At 46.0% G+C, this 27429-nt stretch overlaps 1 protein-coding gene across 1 annotated transcript in view; it reads left to right on the top strand.

Annotated features, from left to right (window-relative positions):
* LOC147898487 (uncharacterized) overlaps window positions 1-26915 on the top strand; it is a 51996-nt gene extending 25081 nt beyond the window's left edge. Inside the window, exons 2-4 of the mRNA XM_087379630.1 lie at window positions 12818-12889; window positions 13053-13253; window positions 26316-26915. Of these exons, the coding sequence (XP_087235756.1) occupies window positions 13083-13253; window positions 26316-26717 (573 nt within the window). The 5' untranslated portion in view covers window positions 12818-12889; window positions 13053-13082 and the 3' untranslated portion in view covers window positions 26718-26915. The remainder of the gene's footprint in view (window positions 1-12817; window positions 12890-13052; window positions 13254-26315) is intronic.
* Window positions 26916-27429: the final 514 nt, after the last annotated feature.

A 27429-nucleotide genomic window follows, 5' to 3' on the forward strand; every position in this document is an offset into this window, starting at 1 on the left:
GCAAGGGGGTCGACCCTCAAATGCTAGACCTAGTCCCCATTGTCCGTAACTAAACAGTAGGAAAACATTTCATTTTCTAATAAGCATACTATTGAAAAACAAAAAGAAATAGTACCAAGCAAGTGGATACATGTTGAAGCAGGATGACATTCCCTCCGTCTTTAATTCGGTTGTCCTCAACTGAAATGCTTCCTCATAAGCATCCAGGATTTCAGGACACTCCTGAAATGTAGCTCTGTTCACCCATTGGGCATCGGTGGATGGGAGCCCTCTGAACTTCAAAATGTACATCTTCAAGTTGTGCCTCGACGTCTCGTAGTGAAGTTATGCATAATAATTTGCTCTGGGATCAATAAGATCTCAGTGTCCTCTACTTCAGATGCAATGTCCAGTGTGGGCTCCTGAGGTGGTTCCCTAATGAAGGGTTTCACCAAGCTTACAGGGAAGACATCGTGGATCTTCCAATGCTCTGGAAGTCTCAATCGGACTGAGACATCATAACGTGCAACACCTGAAAAGGACCATAATATCGAAAGGATAGCTTGAAGTAGATGCACTTTTTGCCTACTTTGGTTTTTAGCCGGGCTTTCTCAAATTTCAATAAGACCCATTGGCCTTCTTTCACTGCAAACGCCCTCCGTCTTTTATTTGTAGCTGCTCTTTGTTTCTCCTGTGCCTTTTGAATGGCTGCTCGAACCGTGGCATAAGCAGAGTCATAATCCTCCACGAATTGATCAGCGGAAAAGATTTTCTCTTTTGTTTGCATGAGTGGAGTTGGTAAAGATATACAATTTCGAAAGGAGCTTTTCCAGTGGAGGAATGAATTGTGTTGTTATAAGCAAACTCCACAAGAGGAAGGAATTTCTCCCAAAAGGTTTGCTGGTCATGCACATAAAATTTCAGCAAATCCAAGAGTGTACTATTCGTAACTTCAGTTTGGCCATCCGTTTGAGGATGAAAAGCTGAGGAGAAACTTAGAAGAGTTCCAAGATTCTCAAACAAAGCCTGCCAGAAGTTACTAGTGAACTTTGAGTCTCTATCTGATACTATAGACTTGGGCATGCCATGGTGTCTAAAGATGTGTCTAATAAATAAATGGGCAGCTTCAGGTGCCTTGAGATTCTTTCTGCAAGGAATGAAGTGGGCTTGCTTGCTGAATCGATCTACTATCACCCAAATCATGTCATGATTTTGATTGGTCCTGGGAATTCGTGTAATGAAGTCCATGGTGATGTGTTCCCATGGTCTCTCAGGAATGGGTAGGGGTTGAAGTAAACCCTTGGGTTTTCCTCTCTCATACTTAGCTTTTTGACATGCGAGACAAGCTGAAATGTAGGCAGCAGTGTCCTTTTTCATGTTAGGCCAGTAGAAAAATTTATCCATGGCTGAAAAAGTGGCCACAATACCCCTATGACCAGCATAGGGTGGGTTATGGCTTTCCTCCATCACTTTAGATCTAAGCTGTTTGTGATACATAGTTTGTTCTCCATGAATAAATAGCCATCCTTGATGTGGTAGGCATGATGGGTGCCTCCATCTTTCAAATGTGTCAGCATCTCCCTCATAGAATTCTTTGAGGGCTGTTAGCTCATCATGATAGGGAACTGAAACTGTTAAAATATAAGATCAACCTCATAGAATTCTTTGAGGGCTGTTAGCTCATCATGATAGGGAACTGAAACTGTTAAAATATAAGATCAAAAAATCAAGTTCTCCATCCAAAAGTTCTTTGAACCTAAACATACTGGATAGATTAAGCCATGCTGTATAGTCACCGGCATAGTGGCCTCCACAAAATCCATCATGATAATGCTTCAATACCTTAGGTACTTCATCTGCATCAATGGCCCGTCTTAGTATCCCATCCAGGCCTTGACGGTACAACACCCCATCCAAGAGAGTGTAGCGCCTACTATCTCTATGGATTTTCTTTCTCTCATAGCATGGTGAAGCCGTGGTCTACGAGAAAGGGCATCAGCCACTACATTCTCTTTTCCAGGAGTATATTGTATCTGAAAATGAAATGATTGCAGAAAGGTAGACCATTTCATATGTCTCTCTCTGATCAGAGGTTGAGTTAGAAAATATTTAAGACTTTCATGATCAGTTTTTACAAGAAAATCTATCCTAAAAGATAATGTTTCCAAAGTTTGAGAGCATGAATTACAGCTAAGAGTTCTTTTTCATAGGTATCATATTGAAGTTCAGCATCTTTTAGCCGTCGGCTTTCAAAGGCCACAGCATGACCATCCTGGGTAAGAGAAGCCCCAAGGCAATCGCCACTGGCATCAGCTGCTACTAGGAATGGTTTCCTTAAGTCAGGAATGATAAGTACAGGAGCTGTAGTTAGGGCATGCTTTAGAGCATTAAAAGATTCCTTTTCTTTTTGGGTCCATGTGAACTTCAGATTTTTCTTAGTGAGATCATGTAGAGGAGCTGCAAGTTCAGCAAAATGCCAAATAAACCTTCGGTAATATGAGCATAGGCCTAGAAAAGATCTTACCTCATGGGCATTCTTAAAGTCAGGCCACTCTACAATTGTCTGTATCTTGGCTGGGTCCATACGGACACCTTCTCGTGAGATAATGTGACCAAGATAGGGAATCTCAGGAAGAAAGAACTCACTTTTCTTCTCATTGATGTGAAGAGCATTTTCAGCTAAGATTTGAAATACAAGCTTTAGATGCTCCTTATGCTCTTCCTCATTCTTGCTGAAAATGAGGATTTCATCAAAGAAGACGGCAGTGAACTGTCTATAGTTCCTGAACAACCGTTCCATCAGCGGATTGAACGTGGCTGGGGCATTGGTAAGGCCAAATGGCATTACCATATATTCATACAGCCCAAATGTGGTTCGGAAGGTTGTTTTATGAATGTCCTCAGGTACAACTCGTACCTGATGGTAGCCACTCTTAAGATCTATGTGGCTGAAAATTTCAAATCCTCCTAAACGATCAAAGATATCGTCTATACGAGGAATCGGGAAACGATTCTTAACCGTCTGTTTGTTTAAGGCTCTATAGTCTATGCACATCCTGAAGGTTTTATCCTTCTTTTGGACTAGTAAGATAGGAGAGCAAAAAGGAGAACTACTGGGTTGGATCAATCCTTTGTTGACACATCCCAGCACTCCTGAAACCTCTGATTTGCAAACAAACACAAGAACACACCGTGAGAAACTGAGCAGGCTGCTCACCACCCAACCATGACATCTACGGGATGTGATCCCGAATCAGGAGATGTCCCCTCCGAGCCACGAGTTGAGCTACTGGCACGAACTCCCAACCAGATCCAATCCAGCCTGGTGTCCCATACCACCAGGTGGTGCTGTGAAGCCTGGGATCTGCTTTTGGGCCTTGGGCTACGCTAAGATGCAGGCGCGCGTCCGCGACTCAATCCAGGATCAGACCTAGCACTTGGGAACGAAACTTGCTCCCATCGGCTCACTGACTCACTAAGAACTGAACCCCTGGGCCCCTTATATAGACTCGGGCCCCAAGTGCCAAAAATAGCGAAGACCTATAACTGGTTCGTACCCTTGCCACTCAACCCGAGAATCAAGCCTGCCTAGCTCTAAGCCTCCCTAGGCTACCTGAGCTAGTCTTGTGTACCCAGTACACATCAGATACCAATCCATGCACATGACATACTTCCCCTCCTCTAAGAACTCACTCTTGAGTTAGCTAAAAAACCCGGAAATGTTCTTTGGAGGTTTTGTAATGTCTCCCATGTTGCATCCTCCTCAACACGATCCTTCCACTTGATCTTGTATTCCGTGATAGATCGATTACGAATCTGTCTGTCACGAAATTCAAGAATACACTCAGGTTCGTGTGGAATAAAAGTCAAATCTGTAACTTCTATTATCTCTTGAGGAGAAACAAGTTGATCATCCGCACCCAAGACTTCTTTCAGTCTACTAACATGAAAGACTGGATGTACTTTAACATCAGGAGGCAATTCTAGTCGATATGCAACTGGTCCAATTCTTTTAATGACCTTGAACGGACCGCAGTATCTGGGGGATAACTTCGGAACCAAACCAGTACTTAGGCTCTTGGATTCCTTAGGAATTCGTAAATATACCATCGTTCCTTCAGAGAACTCTCTAGGTGAACGATGTCTATTAGCATAAAATCTGTCCCGATCTTGGGCACTTCTAATAGACTCCTTGGCAAACTGCAACATTTCCTGCATGTCTTGCAAGAAGTTCTTAGTAGCATCATTTTGAATTCCTTTTAACCCAACCATAACTGGTGACTTAGGTTGAAACCCGTACATAAGCATAAAAGGACTGTAACCAGTACTCGAATGCTTTGCACTGTTGTAAGCAAATTCTATCATAGGTAGATAATCTTCCCATGAAGACTGTCTCTTAGATACATATGCCCGAAGCATATCTTCAACCAATTGGTTAACCTTCTCTGTACTGCCATCGGATTGTGCATGATCTGAGGAACTCATACTTAGAGTAGTTTCTAACTTCTCAAAAACAAGTGTCCAAAAGTTACTTGTAAACTTTGAGTCCCTGTCACTGACTATGTCAGATGGCAAACCATACAGCTTAAACAAGTGGTCCACAAACTCGTGAGCCAGTTGAACAGCTGAAATAGTTGTTCTAGTAGGTAAGAATCTAGCCATTTTTGTCAGACAGTCGACTATGACCCAAATGGAGTCAGGACCCTTGCGCGTTCGAGGCAAACCAGTAATAAAATCCATGGAAATACTTTCCCATTTATTAGCTGGAATGTGTAATGGCTGTAATAAACCCGCGCTTCTAAGGCGTTCTGCCTTAGTAACCTGACAAACCCGGCAACCTACTACATAGTTCTCAATAAATGCACGCATCTTAGGCCAATAAAAGGTATGCTTCACAAGAGACAGAGTCCGATGTATACTCGGATGTCCAGCACTAGGAGCATCATGACACTCCCAGAGAATCTTGGATCTAAGTTCCAGAACATCTGGCATACAAATCTTTCCATTCCGGAACAACAAGCCGTTGCTAATCATCCACTGACCTCCCGCCGCCTGTATCGTAGGTGGCACAATCCCTGAGTCCTGGTCAACCATGGAGCTCCCATCCTGGACTCTCTGCCAATAAGAACTGAAATGACTATCAGTTGCGTATAGCCCTCTCAAGGATTGAAATAGGTCTGAGGATATTTTCGTAAATAATCACGCACAGACTTCCGTAGAAATACCGTAAATCCTAGGAAAGAACGAAGTTGTTTCACAGTCTGAGGGATAGGCCATTCTAAAACCTTCTGGATACGATCCAGATCAATGCTAATACCTTCAGAAGAAATCTTGTGTCCTAAGTAAATGATCTCCTTCATAAAGAAGTCACATTTACTCATCTTGGCATAGAGCTTATGTTGTCTTAGAATAACTAAGACAATCCGGAGGTGTGCTATGTGATCCTCAAGCGTTTGGCTATATACCAAGATGTCATCTAAGAACACTACAACGAATTTGCCCAGAAAATCTCGGAACAAATCGTTCATCATTTGCTGGAAGGTGGCAGGAGCATTGGTCAAACCAAAAGGTAATACAAGAAACTCGTAGTGACCATACCTAGTTCGGAATGCGGTTCTATCTATGTGTTTAGCATAGATACGGATTTGGTGATAACCCGTACGCAAATCAATCTTAGTGAAATACTTCGCTCCGGCCAAACGGTCTATCAGATCATCGGAACAAGGTAGAGGGTATCGATTCTTAATTGTCACTTTATTCAATCGTTTATAATCTATACACATTCTCCATGTAGAATCTTTCTTCTTTCTTAAGAGGACAGGTGCTCCCCAAGGTGATTTACTTGGGCGAATATAGCCCATATTCAGGTAATCCTGTAGCTGTGTAGCTAGCTCATCCTCCTCAAGCTGGCTCATCCTATATGGTGGTACACTAATAGGTTGAGCCCCTGGTACTAAGTCTATGCGATGATCTACTGCCCGTTCTGGAGGTAAACCTTCCGGCAGTTGAGCAGGGAATACATCCTTGAAACTATCTAACAACATTCTCAATTCACGGTGTTCAAACACACTTAAATCATTCTTGTTATTTACAGAGACAACAAATGAAGAAAGCGGAATCAAAACACACTGATAGACATCATAATGAGAAGTGTTTAATATATTCCGAAGCTGCATCACAGATACAGTAGGTCCCTGAGAAGAGGGAATATTATCACACTGAATACAAAATTGGGTGTCCTTATCCACAAAAGAAAGGGTATGCTCTGTCCATCCAATCCGAATATTGTGGGTTTTAAACCACTCTATTCCGATTAACAAGTCCACATGCTCCAAGTGCATAACATAGCACGTAAGAGCCCCTGTGTATGCTTGAATCTGGATAGGAAGCGCTTCAATCTTGCGATCCCAAAACTGCTTCCCAGCTGGAAGCTGCACCTCATAGGTGTGATCGCTAGGTATCGTGGACAGCCCCATCTTCTGCACAAATTTGTAATTAACAAAGTTGTGAGAGCTGCCCGGGTCAAAGAGAATGTGAACCCTTTGGTCCCTAACTTCTCCATAAACTCGGAAAAGATCATGGGAACCAAATAACGAAGTATTGAAAGTGCAATTACAAGAAAGAGGGCAGGTAATGACATTTACAGAAATACCTGTCATCGAAACCTGGTTCGCTCCCTTGGCTTTGGTACCCGGACCCGCCTGGAGCTTCGGTCCCAGCGCTTGGTTTTGATTCTTGCACTTTGGACACTCATTCTTGGTGTGGCCCCGCTCCTCGCAGTAGAAGCAACGTCCTTCCTTCTTAAGCTTCAAGGTACGAAGGAAACGGGCTCGACCATTCTTTGCCTGAGTCAAGTGTTTCTTGGAGGCGTTGTCTATAGACTTCGTCTCCCCGGTACCAGTCGTAGACTGGAAAAACTTCCGTTTGTTCTTCCCACTCGTGTCGGAAACTGTAGTTGCCTTTGCACCGGCCATGGTATCATCATAAATACGCGCGTAATTCATGGCCTCTTGCAATGTTGTACATTTGTTGTTCTTGATCTGCAACTTGTACGAATCTGGCAAACCATCCTCAAAGAAACCTAACAAGGTCACTGGATCCATCTTTGTGGCCCTGGTCTGCAGATCTCGAAACCTTTGAAGATAAACTTCAAACGACAAGTTCAGCTTAGACATATCGAGGGCTTTAAGCTTGCCTACGATATCATAGTCGTCCTCCTTCTTCAGGAACTCCTTCCTGAAGACCCCTTCGAAATCTATCCATGTTACCGGCTTAGGTTGGAGTTCCTTCCACCATAACAAAGCCTTTCTTGACATGAAGCCAGCTGCAAGCTGTATTTTCTTTTCATCTGGGTACGGGTGGAACTGGAAGTGTACCTGCCACTTGTGCAACCAAGTGTCGACAACCTCCTTGGTTCGAGACTTTTGATCTCCGGGAAAAGGGTCTGGAGTAATGTTCGGACCTAACACTGAAGCCATGGCATCCACATGCGTGAGTGCCTGCACAGTGCTAGTCAGAAGGGTGAGAGTCGTCTGAATCCCTTGGAGTTGCTGTGTCAACCCCGTTTGATTCGCATTAACCTGCTCAAATTTTCCATCTAGAGCAGTGGTGAATTCACTGAAGGCTTTCTTTGTAATCAGATCGTCGTAAAGACCTTGGTCTTCCTCAGCAGGGTAGTCCAAATCCTGATCTCCCATGGCAAACTCAGGATTTACAGAATCAGCCATGTCTGAAATCTGATCTGAAAAGAGTAGTAAACTGAGAGAAATAACTGGGGGAATCGAAGCTGGAAGGAGTGTGGAGCAGAGAAAAAAAACCGTCCCAAGAAGAGGTGACGAAAGAAGAGGAGCTGGCCGAAAGAAGATGCTGGAAACTGACGATCAGCTGGCGTAGGTGATCCCGTGGTCTCTCCTTGCTGGTTTCGGTGCAGGCTGCAGTGTACGGAAGTCTGCTGCAGACCGTATTGTACGGAGATCCCCCCCGCAGGCTGTACGGAATGTGACGCAGGCTGTACGGAAGCTGACGCAGGTTGTACGGATATCTAGCGCAGGCTGTATGGTAACCTGTCGCAGGCTGTACGGTAACCTGTCGCAGGCTGTACGGTAACCTGACGCAGGCTATGGCCGTTCCTAGATGGCGAAATCTAGTAGGTGTGTAAGAAGGTCTTCTTGCGCACTCTAGCTGAGGCTATGGCTGAGCTTGGGACCCTGCCAGGCTATAAAGGAGATGGTGCAGCTAATCTAGGAAGCTATGCTTCCTAGAAAAGCTCACCCTCCCAAACTTGGAGGGTGGTGCTTTTTTCGAAAAAAGCAGCTCCTCCAACAGTATGGCCGCACCCTGCTCCAGGGTGCTTTTTTCGAAAAAAGCAGCTCCTCCAACAGTATGGCCGCACCCTGCTCCAGCCCCTGGCGCACCTCCGTGCCTGGCCGAATTCCTTTCCAGCCTATGGCGCACCTCTCAGCCACTCGCACCTGCGTCACCCTGATTAGCAAACGGAATCTCCTCGCCTACCACTCAGCTCTTCTCACACCTCTCCTACCTGCATCTCCACTCTCCCCTAGCTACGCCTCAACCCTCTCTCACTTTTCCCTTCAGCAATTTCGAAATCAAGACTCTCCTTCTTCCTACCTTTTCCCTAGATCCTGACCTCATCCGATAACCCATGAACCAACAAGATCTTGCAGCAACAAATTTCGAAATTAGGGCATACCTGAAGGAAGAAATCGTCCAAAATTTTCACATCAGAAGTTCCTACCTCAGGAGTTGGCTCTGATACCAGCTGACACATCCCAGCACTCCTGAAACCTCTGATCTGCAAACAAACACAAGAACACACTGTGAGAAACTGAGCAGGCTGCTCACCACCCAACCATGACATCTATGGGATGTGATCCTGAATCAGGAGATGTCCCCTCCGAGCCACGAGCTGAGCTACTGGCACGAACTCCCAACCAGATCCAATCCAGCCTGGTGTCTTATACCACCAGGTGGTGCTGTGAAGCCTGGGATCTGCTTCTGGGCCTTGGGCTACGCTAAGATGCAGGCGCGCGTCCGCGACCCAATCCAGGATCAGACCTAGCACTTGGGAACGAAACTTGCTCCCATCGGCTCACTGACTCACTGAGAACTGAACCCCTGGGCCCCTTATATAGACTCGGGCCCCAAGCGCCAAAAATAGCGAAGACCTATAACTGGTTCGTACCCTTGCCACTCAACCCGAGAATCAAGCCTGCCTAGCTCTAAGCCTCCCCAGGCTACCTGAGCTAGTTTTGTGTACCCAGTACACATCAGATACCAATCCATGCACATGACACTTGTCCAAGAGTTCTTGGACTTGCTTGAAGATTTCATCTTGTTGAGATTGACTAACTCTATATGGGGGTCTATTTGGAGGTGAAGACGCTGGAACTATGTCAATTTTGTGATCCTCTGGTCTCTCAGGAGGGAGGTGACTAGGAAGTTCCTGAGAGAAGCAACTAGAGAATTCCTGAAGGAAATCTAATCTTTCTTTTGTGAGAGGATCTGACTTTTCTTCACTTGGTTGCTTATCGCGTACAAACACTAGAAAAGAACATACTCCTTTCTTAAGCAAATTGGGAGATCGTGCATGACTTACCATAGGAATGGTGTTTCCTGAAACTCCCGTTGTAATGCTCACATCTCTACCCTTATGTTGGAGGGTTAGAATATTCTTCACATAATCGATTCGGGGGTTGACTTGCTTATGCCAGGGCATGCCGAGAATTACATCTGATTGGACACTTGTCCCAGATTTTTGGTGGGCTGCAGTCCCAAAGAGGACAGCCCACAACTTGCCCCAAATCTACCAGATTTGGGGCGAGACACTTGGCCTGCATGCCCTGCCACTTGCCATGCATGCTGCCACATGTGTGGGACAGGTGAACGGACCTGCCAGCTCAGATTCCATGTGGCAGTCTGCCTCATGTCTTCCCAAAAACCCTAAAATTTCAAAGTTGTCAAAATTCAATTCTGATCGCACCCACAGGTTCCTAACAGCTTGGTATCTATTGATGTACTCTAAGGTCATAATTGAGCCATACTGAGCTCATTTGTTTGTCATCTTATCTTGTATCTCCATTACTCTTGGCATGCTGCCAAGCCCACACCCAAAGCTCAGGGAACAATCTCTTGAATGGTTCCTAGGTCAGTATGCAATCTGTGCATTTGATTGGTCCGATTGGTCCCATGTTTGGGTACTCAGGTGGGGTGTGGTTTCCAGATGTCCCTCTTAAAGAGAGGCCATCACTCTTGTGGGTCACTAATGCCCATAACCCCAAGCAAGGGGGTCCACCCTCAAATGCTAGACCTAGTCCCCATTGTCCGTAACTAAACAGTAGGAAAACATTTCATTTCTTAATAAGCATACTATTGAAAACAAAAAGAAATAGTACCAAGCAAGTGGATACATGTTGAAGCAGGATGACAACAACAAAGGGTACCGGCTGCGGAAGACTGATAGACAACCCAGGAATTCACACAGAAGTGTGTAACTACGGAATCCAAAACTTCTTTACTTTTTTTACTCAACAATGTCAACATACATATGCGCAAGTCAGTAAATAGACAATGCTCCAACGGAGATATAGAACCAACAAAATTCATTTTTGTCCAAAAGGACAATATATAAAAGGAGTCAAGAGTCCCACTAAATCGTGATCCTCTGTCCTTTCTCCATGGCACTTCTAGATCCCTAAGCCTATGCTCCTCGTTGAGCTTCTGTAGACTTTAGTCACCGTGCCTTGATCCCTGCTTTTTGCTGCGCTGGACGACAAGGGTGCAGCCCCTTCCTGCAGCCTCCTCTAGACCTCCTGGATGTAGGCCCAATTGCTGCTGATCAGCTGCTCCAGTCTGCTGGTGAATTGCTGCTGCTGGGGATACATTATAAGCCCAAGTGGCTCTCCTTTTATAGAGGGGCTGGTAGCCCACCAAACAGGCCGACCCAACCAACCTTCCCCAACTGACCCAGGAGGGGAAATAGGCCAACAGGCAGGCCCTGCTGACCTGGTTGACCTATCATATCTGCATGGGAAATTCTTCACCTTGTGACTCGTTTCTAAGCCTGGTATGCTGCAATCCTTTTGTGCTTAGCTCAATAGTTGACATGTTTTCAATCTTGGCCACATGGTGTGCCTGTTTGATTGAGTTTTTCAACATTTGGATCAATCTTTTTTGAAAAGGACATTTCAAACTTGCTGGTACCTCTTGAATTAAGGGCCACAGTATTTATAAGAGCCAAATGATGCGTCTCACTGTAATAAGTTCCAGTTTTGCAGCTCTAAATTTCATGTTTGTGAATTCCTCTTCAATTGTTTTACTTACAAGGAGGGCTGGCATGAATGACCTGATATACAGGGCTTCTTAAACAACACGGTAGTCAATTCGCGGTTCTCCTTGTTAAGTGCATATTTCTGTTTGTTAATTTCTTGAACAAGCAGTCCTGGACTAAAATATGTGCATAATGGGCATTTATTCTGCATTAAAGGATTAATTTGTGATTGGTTCTCACCTGTTGGGGTTATTGATGTTGATCTCGTTAGTTTGTTCTGTGATCTCAAACTTTGCAAAGTATCTTTTCTCTACAGACCATAGCTTTATTTTGGAATAGCGTTGTATTGCCATGGAGTTCTCTTTTGCGTTTTTCAAATAATGTGTTTCTGTTGAGCTCCACCTGCGAGCCAATAAGTGAGGAGTGCATCAGGGGGGTGGGCCATAGGACAATAGAATGGGTCATAGGGCTGCCACATGGGCAGCACATGGGCTGCCATGTGGGCAGCAGAGAAAGGGAAGTCCCTGGCAGAGGAAGCCTCCATGGAGGACAGATCTGGGAGAGACATTTCCAGAGGCTGTCCACAGATGGAAACGGAAGACCTGTGCAGAGTTTCCAGCAAGCAAGGGCTACTTGGCCAGGGCAATGACCTCAGCAGGGCACGGAATCTGTACGGAAGGTTGTGGACAGGTGTATGACCCTTTGTAGCAGTTTCGGAGGTTTGGAAGAGCCCGGCAAGAGGCCGAAGAGAGCCAAGAAGAGGTGCAGCAGAATTGCGTATGTTTTGGCAACCATATGGGCCTGGTTTTGGGCAGAGAACTGGGCTGGATCAGCCTGGGCCACTGGTTGGATGCCACGTGGCCAGGTAGGCCAGCAAATGCCTCCAAATAGAGCCCTGAAGGGCATTTATAGAGCCCCCCTCCAGTTGGCTGGGGGGGGGGATTCAAGTTGGCCAGGAAGACCCTGGCTGGTCGGCTATTTTAGAAGGGGTTCAGCCCCTATAAAAGGGGGCGTTTGGGCCTCCATAAGGCATCACTTGCAGCAGCACACTCAGAGCAGGAAGGAGCAGCAAAAGGGTACCCTTTGGCCTACATCCAGGAGGTGAAGGAGGTCTACAAGAAGTTGCAGACTTAGCTCAAGAGAGGCTGCCCACATAGGCTGACTACCTGGGCAGTAAGATGGAAGGATCGGACAGAGAGTCTACACAAGCTTAGAGGAGCATGCAGGCTCAGAGATCTAGAGGTGCCAGGCAGATAGTATGTGGACTTTTGGTAAGATCGGAGGACCAGGGTTTGGTGGCATTCCGCATCTCTTTTGTAGTGTTTGGTTTTGGACTGATGGAAATATATCGTTGTGGCTTCTATATTTGTTTTGGATACATTGTCTATTTACTGGCTTGGACACACATCTATGATTGTGAAGTACACACAAGTTAAGAAGTTTGATTCTGTAGTTAAACACGTCTGCGTGTAATTCTTGGGCTCATCTATTAGTCTTCCGCTGTGGGATACCCTCTGGTGGGATTTTCATTTCTAACAGTTTCCTCTGCAGACATGATTTTTTGTTTCAGGACAAGGAAATGAATATTCTTTAAACTTAGACAACCTGCTAAAACTGGCAAAGGTGAGAATACAAGGAGCAGATGACATTGTAGCTTCTGCACATAGTTCGAGTTCAAGGCAGCTGTTTGCTACTCATGCTGATAAATAGAATCTTGCTTTCAAGCATTCAAATCTGTTAGGAACCCAACATGATGATTTCTTAATGATTTTGATGTTTCTTCCAGTGATTCCAAACTTTTCAACTGAGGGCAAACATGGGTGCAGTTGTCAATATCATCCCCTGCAATCCCTATACTCTGTGGCAAAAACAAGATTCATCTTACCCTCAGGCTCTCCCCCACAAACAAAGTTCTCTCTCATGGACTGCATGCTTTGAAACCCCAGAGCTTACTAGTCTGACAACCTTTGGAAGCAATAAAATCCAGGTATGCTTTACTTCATTGCCATTTTCTGGTTTTTATCTTATTCGGTACAGTCGTTGGCATGTTTGTTTGGAATTGATCTTCTTGAAATGTGCAAGCAGAAGGTCCATAATTTAGTCATGGGAATGCAGTGATTTATCTGGCGTGTTGAATATATTGATGCTGTGAATCTTTTCTCTCTTTCCCTTTGTTTGTGGGTTGCCACTTTGCTTTCAATCTTGCTTGCCAGGCAGCCTTCGGTTCCAGTCCTCACTAGGTTAGTTTGAAATCATTATAGATCTGGTGTCTAATGACTTTCATTTTGTTGGAGTCCTTGGTCTAATATAGTTTTTGGTGAGATTGGATATTTGTGCTCTTTCTGGAATTCGCACGGGGAATAAAGACAGCAAAGCATAGACATAGAGATTCTATTGAATGCAAAGAATCTCACATAGAAAGGAACTTGGACACAATGGGACATAAGAAACCCTAGATGGGATACCTGCCTTTTTATAAGGTATTAGGGTATCCTCATTCTTAGGGTTATCTCATAATTCACCACCAAGCAACCATGCATGAGTCCCAAATTTGTCATGTCAAATGACCTGCAAAGATGACCCGTAACTAGTAATCAGAATATCATCCACATATGAAACCCCCTCTGAAGGAAACATGCATCTATTCTGCTATACGATGCCCTGGGTGCTTGTTTTTGATTATAAAGAGCCTTTTTTAGTTTGCACGCAAGCTGTTCTCCTCTTCCTGTACAAAGCCCTCAGCCTATTGCACATAAACCTCCTCTTCCAGATAACCATCCAGAATGCTGATTTCAGATCCATCTGAAAATTGGCCAGTTCTTGTGTGTCGCAATAGAGCAACCTGTTCTGAATAATCAAAACATTCAATGAGTTTATAACCTTTGCAACAAGCCTTACTTTGTCAGGATCCATCTTGATCCTGTAAACCTATTTAGTGCCTATTACTGTTTTACTGTGTGGTAACTCACATAACTCCCCTGTTTGATGGAGTTATATTCAGATTCCATGGCATCATGCTATCCTTGGCTTTTGAACGCTTCTGTAAAATGACACAGGTTCTTGCCTGTCCAATTGTATCTCTCTTACAAATGATGCATGATGCATTTCATCTGTAAAAGCTACATTGGAATAACTAGAATTATCTCTCAATGGTGTTGTTCACTCTCTGAGATGTTCTAGAGTTTCTTGTATTTCAGAAATTTGTAGTAAGTCCATTTTCCATTTTCCAAGCTTCTTTTCTTGGGAGGTCCTCCTCAACCATATTTTACTTACTCTTACCTTGCTGTTCTTCTGTTTTTTTTTGGTGTTTCTAGAGTTTCTTGTATTTCAGAAATTTTTAGTAAGTCCATCTACCATTTTGCAAGCTTCTTTTCTTGGGAGGTCCTCCTCAACCATATTTTACTCACTCTTACCTTGCTATCTTATGCTTTTTTTTTTTTTTTTGGGCTTGCCTTTACCCTTGTCATGTTGTTTGGGGTGTTCAAACTCAACCTCTTGCTGTCTGGGTGAAAACTCCTGTTTCACTTTGTTGTGACCCATCGGCTGTAGTGGAGGGTATCCCTTTGTTCTGCCTTCCTTTTCACGTAGCAATGAGCTAATTGCTTTTTCTGAAGATCAACCTTGACATTGACCCTTGGTCTGGCAAGAGGGGCTCAAATGGCAGCACCTTCGACTCCCAATACTGTTAAGGTTTTGCTCTCTTTGGAGGATAAGCAACAGGTTCAAAGTGCAGTGGAAGGACAGGGCCCTGGTAGGTCGGATTGTTGGGCTCACCCCCCCGAGGCGACAGATTCGGGATTGGCTTCAGGCGAGTTTAGCCCTAGGGGATGACCACATCCAGGAGGTCACCATCTATGGGAGAGGGGTCTTCCTTCTCCAGCTGAGCTCTCCAGAGACCACCTTGTCACTTGTGGAGCAGAGCCCTATCTTCCTTGGTCCTCATCTGTTCTTCCTCCTCCCTTGGTACCATGGCTTCACAGTGGCGAACATGGACACGACTCACCACGTACCTCGCTTCTTGATGACGCTCCGCTTCTCGAGGCTCCCGAAGGAGTATAGATCCATTCTCTAGTCTATCGGATGATGTTTTGGTACGGTGCTGGAGTCTCCTCCTCCCTCGGTAGCCACAGTGGTCGCAGATGATGGGGTCCCCAAGCTCAGAGTGGTTGTGGACACCCCCGAGACGCTTCTTGAGGAGATCCTTTTGGAGACCTTGGATGGAGGCGAACTACGTCAGAGAGTTGAGGTCTCTAGGCTTCCAAGCCAGTGCCTCCGATGCAGACAGATGGGACACTTAGCTTGGGACTGCATGAGAGGCGAGGGTAGGGATCCTCCTCAACCTAGGCAGAAGCACAGGGCTCCCTCAGCCCAGGCAGGGGTAGAGGGCTCCCCAGCATTGGGCCAGGCAGTTAGATCATCAGCAGCACTCGCAAACACCTTGGGTCGACCCTCTCAGGGGACTTGGACCAAGGTTGAACACAAGAAGCCCAGCAAGGCAGCCCTCAAGCGTCGCAGGTATCAGGCTAGGGTCAGAGAGCGCGAGGAAGCCTGATCGGCGATCCTTGAGCCTCAGGAGAAGCTAGCAGAGGTTGCCCCTATGGAGCAAGAGGAGGAGACCTTCTTCGATCTCCCGACTGAGCCGCAGGCGCGAGCAGAGCAGAGCGCCCAGGTCCCTTCGCAGCAAGAGCTTGGAGCCACCGCTAAGCAGGTCTCGGTGGACCCTCCATCAGGGCCGCCCCTCCCCTCCTGACCCCAGTCCCCCCGCCCCCCCAGTCCCCTCCCCTAGTCACCCGTACCACCCGCCCCCTCCCCTTCTTCTTGCCCGCCTCCCCACCCTGCCTCCAAGACTGTAGCCCCCTCCGTTACCCATCCCCCTTCTCTCTCCAGACCCGTGTCTTTAGGCAAGGGGGTGCCAGAGTCCTTTCCCTTGCAGCAGGTCTCGGGCCCCTCTTCCCAGGCGCAACCTAGTCTAGGTGCATCCTCCTCAATGCCGCAGAGCTCAGGCGGTTCGTTTTCGCATCTTCCATGTGCCAAGCCTCATCCAGGACAGCCTCTACCTAGAGAGTTTTGGCGACTAGGACCGTGAAACTATATTGACAACATCTTTACTTTCTGGGAGGCACTGGTGGATTGGGCCAGATAGGAGTCTCAGCCTCTTGCGATTTTGCTTTTGGATTTTGAGAAGGCCTATGACAGAGTGGAGTTGTCTTTCTTGGAGGGCACCATGCAGAGGCTTGGCTTCTCGGATCGTTGGATCAGGGGTGTCTCAGCCCTTTATGTAGGTAGTTCGAGCCAGATACTTATTGGTGGCACACGGGAAAGCCTTTTCGCTTTCCTGCTCGGCTCGACAGGGATGCCCCCTTGCTCCTTTCTTATTCCTCTTTGTGGCCGAGGCCCTAGGGTATTTTCTGAGGTCTCAGTCGGCGGGACTCACGGGGATGAGGCTCCCGATTCGGCAAGAGGAGCTTTTGGACTCAAAGTTTGCAGATGACACAACCCTTTTTGTAGAGGGCGCAGCTCGGAGCTTGGATGCAGTTAGGGAGGCCTTGGCAGTGTATTGTCTAGCCTCAGGCTCTAGGATCAATTGGACCAAATCAGTCGGCTTGCTCGCAACGATAAAGGAGGTACAGGATATCCAGGATTGGGGCTCAGCACCAGGCTTCCGGTGGATTCCGAGGGGGCTGACAGCGAGATACCTTCGCTGCGAGCTTGGCAGTGATAATTCAGTAGAGCAGCAGATCTCCCCGGTTTTAGAGAGTGTTCGGTGCAAGCTTTTGTATTGGAGCTCGGCCAAACTCTTTCTTGCAGGAAGGGCCTTGGTGGCTAACCAGGTCCTCCTTGCTACCGCTTGGTACATAGCCTCGTGCTGGTGGTTTCACAGAGATGCATGGGACAGCTGAGGCGCCTGGTGCGCAATTTCCTTTGGGCAGGATCGGATGGCACATGTAACACCCAAGCCAGGGTAGCCTGGTAGACAGTGATCCTGCCCTAGGCCCAGGGAGGATTGGGCATCATTGATCCGGAGATGCAGAGCAGAGCCTTGTTGGGCAAGTTGGTAGTGAGGGGCCTCACTCTAGGTACAGAGCCTTGGAAGCTTCTTTTGCAGCGCGGTCTCCTTTGGAACACCCCTCGCACGGGTGTCACAATATTGATATCATTGTGTTCAGCTTGATTAGGAGATCACAAGTCCTCAACAAATTTCTGGAAATTTCATGATTTGAGCCAGCATTGCTCAAGTTTTTATGGCGCTACGAGTTTCACAATTTTGCTACGATTTGGACATTGACTGCACCAAGTATTGATTTTTCTGCATATTCTGAGTTGTCTCAGCTGCTGCAAGTCTTGCAACAAATTTGAGGTCCATCAGAGGTCAATTGCCCCTTCAGATACCTCAAAATTGGTTCCAGCAGGTTCATTTTTTGGCTATCAGCAGTTATGGTTGCACTGAAAGTTGGCGCTTTTGAGTTTTTTCTGCTAATCTGCTCTACTCTATGCCATTCAAACCTGAACCGAACACTTTGCTGGAGTATTGAGCCCTAATTCAGTCAAATTGGGCAAATTGTGAACTGTCCAGTCAGAAATTGCCACGTGGCAATGAATCTACTGCCCTGGCCAGCTAGAATTCTCTGTTCAGACAGTAATTGTCTAAACAGTCTTCTATACAGTGCTTCTATTTAGTGTTTATCAGAGAATCGGCTGTTCAAGCAGTTTTAAGTCCTACACAGTGTTTCTAAACAGCTTGATATACACAGACTGCAAACAGTGCTTTTACAAAGGATCTGGCAGTAAATCCTTGTTCAAACAGTGTTTCTAAGCTTCCAACAGAGAGCAAACAGTGCTTTGACAGTGTTTTGGGCAGAAATCACTGTCTATTAGTGGATTTATTTGTCCTAAACAATGTTTTTATATAAGATTCATTGGGATCACACCATGCCTGCAAGGAGGCCTGGAAGCCATAACAGGAAGCATCAGATGGGGGACCTTGATCCCATTTCAGAGGATGATGCTGTGATGGATTCTATTAGACTGGGCATTGGCTTCAGTGAGGGGTCCAGGATGATGGCACTGAAATTGTGGCAGTGCATACAAGAGCTCACTGAAGGCACTTCAAACGTTCAAGCAACTCATGTCCAGGAGCAAAACACTAATGGAAATCTAGATCCTTTCCTACAGGCACTCAAAGAGATGACCATGGAGATTAGGGCTAATGGTCTGAGAATGCAGAATTGGCTACCATGAACAGGAAGTTGGATCAGCTCAGAAGGAGCAGGGTTCATGAGGGGAAAAAGCCTACGGAGCAGGTCATAGAGGATGACTCAGATTTTGAAATTGACATCATTACTAAGCCTATTGCAGACCCTCATGGTTTCATGTCGTCAACAAGGAAGGCCTACCATTCTAATGGTGGAACTACTCATAGGGCAAGACGCCACCAAGGAGTAATGTTCCCAAGGGTGCTAGCCCTGAGGTGGATGGTTTAGTTCAAAGATATTGTTGTAACAGCTCATTCATCTCTTAGTCCTCAACCATGACTTCCTTTGTGTCCTTAGATTTGGAAAGATGGAGGGCATAGATTTCACAAACATTCTTGAGGTCTCTTGCTAACTTTCTTGAAGAAATGACAGCCAATTTAGGTGCCTCATTGCCCTTAAAAAGTATCTCCTTACTTTATGGAAGAATCTTATATACATGTGCTTGAAATCCATGGTAATCTCTCCAGGTGCTCTCAGCCATTCAAAGCCTAGAACAATGTCTATAGGCCCCATATCCAAAGCAAATAAGTCTCCTTGGAAAGTATAATCTGGTGACAGATGTATTTGGGTGGCCTGACAACAGTACCTATTGTGAGCATGCTCCCCGTTAGCCACTTGTACTTGCAAGCCATGATCAATCTCTGTAGAATGCAACCTGACTGCTTGGACAGACTTGAAATTTATGAAGTTGTGGATGCTCCCACTATCCACCAAGATATGAACAGTTCTGCCGTTTATTTCCCCTTTTAGTCTGAGTGTTTGGGCACTTTGAGCTCCCATGGATGCCTCTAAAGGGATGCTTTATAGATCAGATCGGGTGTCCCAAATAGGTTATCATCATCAACACTAGAATTCCCATCTGAATCTCTGCAAACATCCATGTAATCATCAATAACCTCAACCCTCCATTGCTGGGATATCCTTGGATGCTTAGATTGGAAGTCACCATTAGCCATGGTGCCACATGCGATGGACCCACTAGGGTCATATGGGCAGGGGCCCATGATTAGACTCAGCATCTCCTCAAGGGGTTGTCACCCTCACACTCATGGAATTCAGTCTCTGTTGCAAGGTCATCTGGAATAGGATATCCTCAATCTCTATGATCATGCTCAGTTTAGCTCTTCCCTTAGCCTTGCACACACCTCTATGCTCTGGTGTCCATTTCCCCCCACATAGATAGCATAGATTTTTCTCTTTTCTATCCTCCATGATGGCCTGGGATAACTGTTTGAACACTTTATGTTTCTTGTCCTTTGGGTCCTCCTTGGGGCTGGCCTATTTGAAGGCTTTGCTTCCTCAGCCTTATAGGACTTGAAGTTTCCCACCTGGCTGCCATAAGCTAAGGGGTATCTAGGAATGAAGTTACTGTTGTAGAAGATACCACTTGTTTGGGCACCATTGGAGGGCTATCCTTGCTCACTGGTTTGCTGTCCATGTATCCAATGTCCACACCCTTCTCCTTCAGAATGTACTTAGGTTCATAGAGCTCAGCCAATCTGATGGCCTTCCTTAGAGTGCTAGGATCCTGGGCTGACACATTGGCTGCTATACTTGGATGGATGAACTTGAGCAGCCTACTCCTATCATTAATCCCATGGGCAAATAAAGATAGCTTCCAGAACCTTTTTATATAGTTTCTGACTGAACCCTCCTGAGTTAGTTCATACCATTCACACACCAACTCATCTCTGGCAAGGGGAGATGCGGTCGGGAACATTTGCTCTTTGAAATCCTCCCAAGTGTGGACGTGCCTCTGCACTTGTTGGAGTCCACCAAATGTGGGCATAATCCTCCAAGTGTAGCACAATAAATGTACCTCTTCTTCGGTCACTCAGCTGCCTCTCATGGATGAGGAAGGCCATATTCAATGCATACCTGAGGGGATCATTGGATTTAGAGACTACATCCTTAGAAACAAATCCTACATTGAATACTACATCAAAATGGAGGGGATTACCACATGATGAGTTCTCATGGCGGTCCTTTTCCATAGTGGATCAATATGCTTACTTGCTCAGCTGATGTTGGGACCATTTATGATCATTTCCAGCTATGAGGAGCTACTGAGACTTTGCCTGCTCTACCTACTGCTCCACCATCAACCTTGCTGCAGCTCAGCATGTATCAGTGGAGGATGTTGGACAGCTGCAACAGTGATTACTCACTGCTACACACCTGCTATGATCAGATATGAGTTCTCTCTTCATACTATGGTTGTATTCCTTGTTAAATCCCACCAGAGGGTATCCTGCAATGGAAGACTAATAGATGGGCCCTGGAATTACACATGGAAGTGTTTCACTATGAAATCAAGCTTCATCAACACGTGTACTTCACAACCATTCATGTGAGTGCAAGCCAGCAAATAGACTGTGTTGAAAGACAAATATCATGAGATTGAAACTGCACTATGTTGTGTTTTTAGAGGATGAGTATGGGCATGTTCCTGGACTCATCTAGGTATATCTGTTGAGAGAAAAATATAGAAGAAATACTTATATATTTCCGTGCGTCCAAAACCGGACACAATACAATACCAAAATGTCCTCCTACTATATGCTTGGCACCTCTAGATCTTTGAGCGCGCGTGCCCCTTTGAGCTTATGTGGACCGTTTGTCCAAAGGAGCCTGTCTGGAAAGCCTGCCTAGATGGGCTGCCACTCTAGCTTAGTCTGCAGCTTCTTTTGGGTCACCTGTAGCTCCTGAGTATAGGCCCAAGGTTGCTTGAGTGCTGCTCCTATCTGCTGTCTTGAGGGCTGCTCCAAGTGATGAGTAATGAGGCACCTAGGGCCCCCTTTTATAGGGCCTGCTTGCCCCCTCCTACTGGCCGACTTTCTGCCCCCTACCAGCCGACTCAAACATGCCTCCACCGACCCCTCTTGTGCAGCCTATAAGGCTCCCCTTGGGGGCATTCCTCCAGCCTTTGGCTGGCCTTGCCTGGCCACGTGGCAGGCTGCCACTGGCCCAGGAAGGGCTCCCCATATTCTAGCCTGTTTTATGGATTCATTACCAGCCCATAGGGTCTCCTTATCTTGCTGCCTCTGTCCCAACTCGGCTCAGTTGTGTTCCAGGCCCTAGAAGGCTTCCAACCAGTCCATACTGAGGTTTCCTTGCACATGCTTGTCCTCTCCATCCATGGACAGCCCTGTGGCAGTCTTGCACCACTGCCGCCCACCATGGTGGACCTGATCTGCGAGGTATCTCCTCTCTCTCTTTGCTGCCCATATGGCAGCCCATGTGTTGCCCATGTGGCACCCCCATGTCTATTCCTATTCTAAGGTCCACCCCCCCGATGCATTCCTCGTATGGGGGCTCAAAAGTGGGGAGGTGACCCAATCCTATTCCAATATTCCCTTGTTGCAACTCCCTTGCAAATTTGATGGCAAATTTTGTTTTGGGCAGGGTGGACTACAAAGGTGAAATTTACTCGGTACTTTTTAGTTTACACAGCCTTTAAATGGCTTGTAAATAAGAATTATTTAAGTAAGGGAATCCTAAAGTCGCCACATGGCATCCTAGGTTGGCTATCCCATAAGCATAGGTGTATTTTGTCTTGGCCTATACCTATAAAAGGAGGCCCTTGCTGTTTCTTGTACTTACCTTTCACATCCATTCATAAAATGCAATCTAGGACTTGTACTTACCTTTCACATCCATTCATAAAAGCCTCCTTGTGCTCTTGGCTTATTTGAACTGACCTGAACTAGGACTACCCTCCTATCCTAGGAACTCTATTCCTAGCCTGTTGCTTGTGCAGCCCATCACAAGCTGAAGTTCTACACTTGAATCCAGGTACTTTGATGATTAACACATGGATTTCTACTGTTTACATGCTGTTCTATACATCTACATTCAATTGCTTTCATTTCCACATACCTAGTTGTGAAACTAAACCTAAACTAGCATGCTGTAGGCTAGCTTAGCTACGGGTGGTTGTATGAATAATGACCGCAGGTACCAAAGCACCTCTGCTGATCACACCGCCTCCACAAGAATTCTTGAAACCACCTATCCCGGAGCCTCCACCACTAGAACCTTTCTTTGCCGACATAGCTCCTAGAAATCACTTGAGCAACCAAACAATCAACTCTTTTGTAGCAACCAAATAGACTCTGTACACACCTAACCAAACCTGAGTCACCCTCCTTCACGCAAGAGTACAATCCTCCAGTCGTGGATGTTGATTCCCTAGAGCCTTGAATCAAGGTCATCCTTCAGCAAGGTCCTTGCCTTCAAGCTTCACCCCTTGTGCGCCTCCTTCTGGGCTCTGATGCCATGTTAGAAATAACCACAACAGAGGGTATACACAGAGGAAAATAGATAGAATAGCCCAGGAACTCACACAGGGTGTTAGGGACGGAATTTCAAAACTTATTTACTTTGTGTGCTCGATATATAAGTGAAAGTCAGTAAATACACAATGGTCCAAGAGAGAGATAGAACCAACAAAATATATTTCCGTCCAATGGACAAAATACAAAAGGAGTCCAGAGTCCCACCAGGGCGTGGTCCTTCGTCCTTACCAAAAAGATGCTGTCCTACTACCTCCGGGGCACTTCTAGATCCCTAAGCCTGCATGCTCCTCATTGAGCTTCAGTTGGCCTTGTCACTGTGAATTGATCCCTGCACCTTGCTGCCCTGGAAGACATCCAAGGGTGCAGACCTTTGAGCTCTTTCTGCAGCTCTCAGCTCCCACTGGATCCAGATGGCCCAGATCTATGCTGCTCTGCTGCTCCAGTCTGCTCTTTGATTGCTGGCAGCTGCTTCCAATGGATAAATTATGAGCCTCCAAGGGTTCCCTTTTATAGTCCCTGAAGGGCCCCAGAAGTGGGCGACCCAGCAGCCTGACCCACCGACCAGATCTGGTGTGTAAATCGACCCACCAGCCCCCTTGCATGGGTCTGTGGGGACCCGACTTGGGTGTGTTGGCTGGCCGACCTGGTTGGGCCCTATATAAGGACAAGGGGACTGCCCATTGCAGCTCTTTTCCTTGCTTTACCTGGCCCACAGACTCCCCTGCTTGTGTCTCCTCCTGGCTGACTTGATCCAGGGCTTGTGCAAGACCTAGATCTCCTCCAAACATGCCGCCATCTGTGCGCCTTCTGTCCCGGGTTATCGTTGACCTGCTCCTGCCATTAGACACTTGTCCTATGCTCGCACCATAGGCTTCTCTGCTCTGTACTGTTTCTGCAGGCTCCTAAAGTCCCGCGTGGCATTCTGTACACCTATAGGATTCCTTGACAGCCCTATCACTGCCAGGTCTTTCACTAGAGTGCTGGCCACATGGCAGCCCATATACTGCCCATGTGGCAGTCCCCTCTCTCTACTTTTCCCTCTGAATTTTCTACCCACATGGCAGCCTAGGTGCTGCCCATATGGTAGCCACATTAACCCTAAGTACACCTCTGCCATGCTCTCCTCACATGGGGGCTTGCAAATGGGGAGGTGACTTTTCCAACAGGTCTTTTGCAATCGGATGAAAGGAACATGCAGGGTCCTCAAGCCAAACAAAAGAAGCATGCAAGTGAGTGTAAGAGGTATCTGGAGTTTATAGAGGAGATCCACTTATGAGTCAATGCAAGTTGATATGCATCCTTGACGTGTAACAAAAACACCAAGTTGGCCCATAGATATGAGGACTTGTATAGGATCGTTTGGAGAGTTACGGATGTAGTTGGAGATATGCCCCACTTTAGAAATCCATGATGTGTTTCATGTCTCTCTACTGGAACTATACTTGGGTCGAAATGTGCAATTCTTTTTTAAGCTGACGCTTATGGGTGAGAAGGGCAACATCCTCTATATTCGGAGCAAATCATGGGCTTCACAGATCATGTTATTCGTAACAAGATCTATGTAGAATATCTCTCAAATGGATGTGGCTACCTGAAGATGAGGAATCATGGCAGCTTGAGAGCATTGTGTAGGAATACTCCCCCATCTTGGAATGTTAATGAGCAACATTTTCCTCCAAGATGCACTCTATGGATAGCCACCACATCTACTGTCAGGATAAATTGTTTTGGGAAGGCTTGGCCACAATAAAGGGAAAAACTATGCTTAGGTAGTGGGTAAGCAATAGGGCGAGAATTAGCTAGAGAGGGCTAAATTGGAGGATTTAAGGTAGGACTATAAAAGCCCCATCTCCACTCATTTGGGCTCATGTATTGATTTGGCCCCTTATCAACTCAAGCCTTGAGCTCTCTCTTTCAGCCTCAACAATTGTATAGTAGAGGTCGCTTCAAATTGGGTTCCATTTTCATGGTCAGAGGAGGCTAGACACAAAACCGTGGGTATAGCGTTGCTTTGTGGATTTTTGGAAAGCCTTTGAGTTAGTACCACATGCTCATATCATGGCACGACTCCACGAGCTATAGGTATTTCAGATGATGTTATCTTGGGAGTCTTGGCTTTGTAATGTGGACTTGCTTACGGAAAATAGATGAAATGAAGCAGAAGAACTCATGCATGAAAGACACCAGAGATCTTCGTAACTATGGTACACTGCTTTATTTATAATGCTGGCATAAATGCCCTAACTACTGTTGTACATGAGTGCCAAATCGGCATACAAAACTGAGCTCAGAAAATTCTTCTTACTGTGTGGGAGATGGAGTTATGCTGCTGAAACAGACCACCAGACCTCGACCATATGCTGGCCAAACCCCGGCTGAAGTGCTGCAGACAACCTCCCCTTAGGATCATGACTTGGTACGGCTGATGGGCTGCTGCTGTTCGGCGCACTTAGGGGCGGGCTGGGGGTGGCACAAGGGCTGGATCTGCTGCTGGAGGCTGGGTACTGAATGCCAAAAGAGAGGGCAAGGCCCCCCTTATATAGGGGGCCGTAGGGTCTGACTTCACCAGCCCAACCAGTTCCACCAGCCAGTCGGCTGGTTGGCTGGCTGGTAGGGCTCTATTTAGCAGTCCTGGTAGGGGCCAAGGCTGCCTATAAAAGGCGCCTTCCCCAGCCCACTTCCTACACTTGGTGCTGCCCTTTGGGACCTTAAAACCTTGCAAATATGCTGCGTTGAGTGCTGTGAGATGATGAGTGTGCAGGCAGTTGTCACTGCCACCTGTGCCTGGCACTGGTGCATGTGACATAATGAGCGAGTCACAGTTGATATTTTAGCTTGCATAGGGAGTTTAGTCCTCTGTATCATGTGGTTTTTACCTTCTGCCCATGAATATGATCTCTACAATTGAAGCCAAGTTGAAGCCAAGTTTATAGCCAGTTGCAAAATTGTAGGAAGCTCTTCCCTAACCAAAGACCTGTTATCTTCTCTCAAACAATGTGCACTAAACGACTCACAGAAATTGGAGAAGGCATTAGGATCTTCGCATTGATCTGCCAAAGCTTCCTCAGATCCTTGCATAGTCATTTGGCTCCTAATTTGTTAACTTTGCATGGTCTTTACATAAGTTAAAAGTTTGTTTTGGCCCTTAGTTTTTGTAGGAGTGAGGAAAGCATGCATACTACAGGTCTGTACTTGTGGATTCTGAAAACTTGGGATGCTTGTAATTTCCTGTTGGTTCATTTGTTGGCTTGCATGTGGCTGATTTCATTTTCATTATTTGAGAGTAGAAACTTGCCCTAGTAATCGGAGGTTTGAATCTTCATCTTGTTTATTATGAAGCTCCATTTTGTGCCTAGCATCCTTATTTACTTAGTTATTAGTCACAGTGGATATATATTGCATTTGAATTGTTCAATTCAATCACTCTTTAAGTCAGCAAAGAAAAGAAGGGGAGAGATGTGTTAGCTCCCTATCTGACAAAACCATATTGGTGAACAGCATTCTTCAACTTTGATTCAAGCTGCATGGACGAGACGCTCAAGCGGCCAGCCTCCGGTCAAACCAAACAAGAAATCATGGGGCCAAAGAGTGGATAAATACATGAGACCATTTGTCTTGGACATCTTGATATCCAGAAGGTATGTAAGTGCAAAAGTAATGCATAGAGTTACTAGCAAAGTTGTGTCAGTGGTAACAACCAATGCCAAAGACCTTCGGAATTCATTGCCATCATTGATAGATGTACATGCATGCAAAACTGTTGGAGAGCTCCTTGCTGAGCGTTCAAAGGATGCAGATGTTTTTGCAGTGACATATGAACCTCGAAAAAATGAGAAAATAGAGGGGAAGCTTGCTATTATACTTGAGACTATCACTGCAAATGGCATAGCTATCATATAGCATTCTATGTAATAGTCCTGAAATGCAGAGCGCTCTCATGTTTTTCACCTTTCTGTTAAATATGTTTAGAGTAATTTTCATCTTTTTGCACATTATCTGCATCATTAAACTTCCCCCATGTGCTCCAAACAAAGGGCCATTGGAAGTGCCATATGGCTAAGAAGCGAGCTGTTACATAATAGGGCTGGGTAAGGATTTTGTCATTTTTGTTGCAGCTGTAATAATTTTGGATGAAATTCAGTGAACATATTTCGTGTGATAATTTTAATAAATAGGTAATACGGATTTTTAAATTCTGGTATGTGGCGGATCTGTGCCTATGCCTAAGTTTAAAAAAAGTGGATGGTGTGCCTACGTGAGTGATTATCTGTAAATGTGCGTTGAGTGCCTGGCTGAGTGCTTGCGTGTGGGCTTGGGCTTGGGGTGTCCTTGATTGGCATGGCTGTGGGCATGCACATGCATGTGAGTGTAGCAGCCTACATGGGAGTGCCTGTGTGTGTGTGCCTGTGCATATGCGTGGGGGGCACATGCATATGCATGTCCCCCATGCTGATGGTGGATGTAGACACGAAGGTTTATTAATGTCTATGAAAGATAAAAAAGGCCTATGAATCTGAATACATCATGATACAGAGAGTTAAGTTTGATACAGAAAGTCCACACTTGAGGTTGCGCCGAATACATAAGTTGGGGGGAATGAGTTCTCCATGAG

The sequence above is a fragment of the Dipteris shenzhenensis genome, chromosome 9 (assembly GCF_047967505.1).
Source record: "Dipteris shenzhenensis isolate YYH24624 ecotype China chromosome 9, Dip_SZ_1.0, whole genome shotgun sequence".
Taxonomy (NCBI): domain Eukaryota; kingdom Viridiplantae; phylum Streptophyta; class Polypodiopsida; order Gleicheniales; family Dipteridaceae; genus Dipteris; species Dipteris shenzhenensis.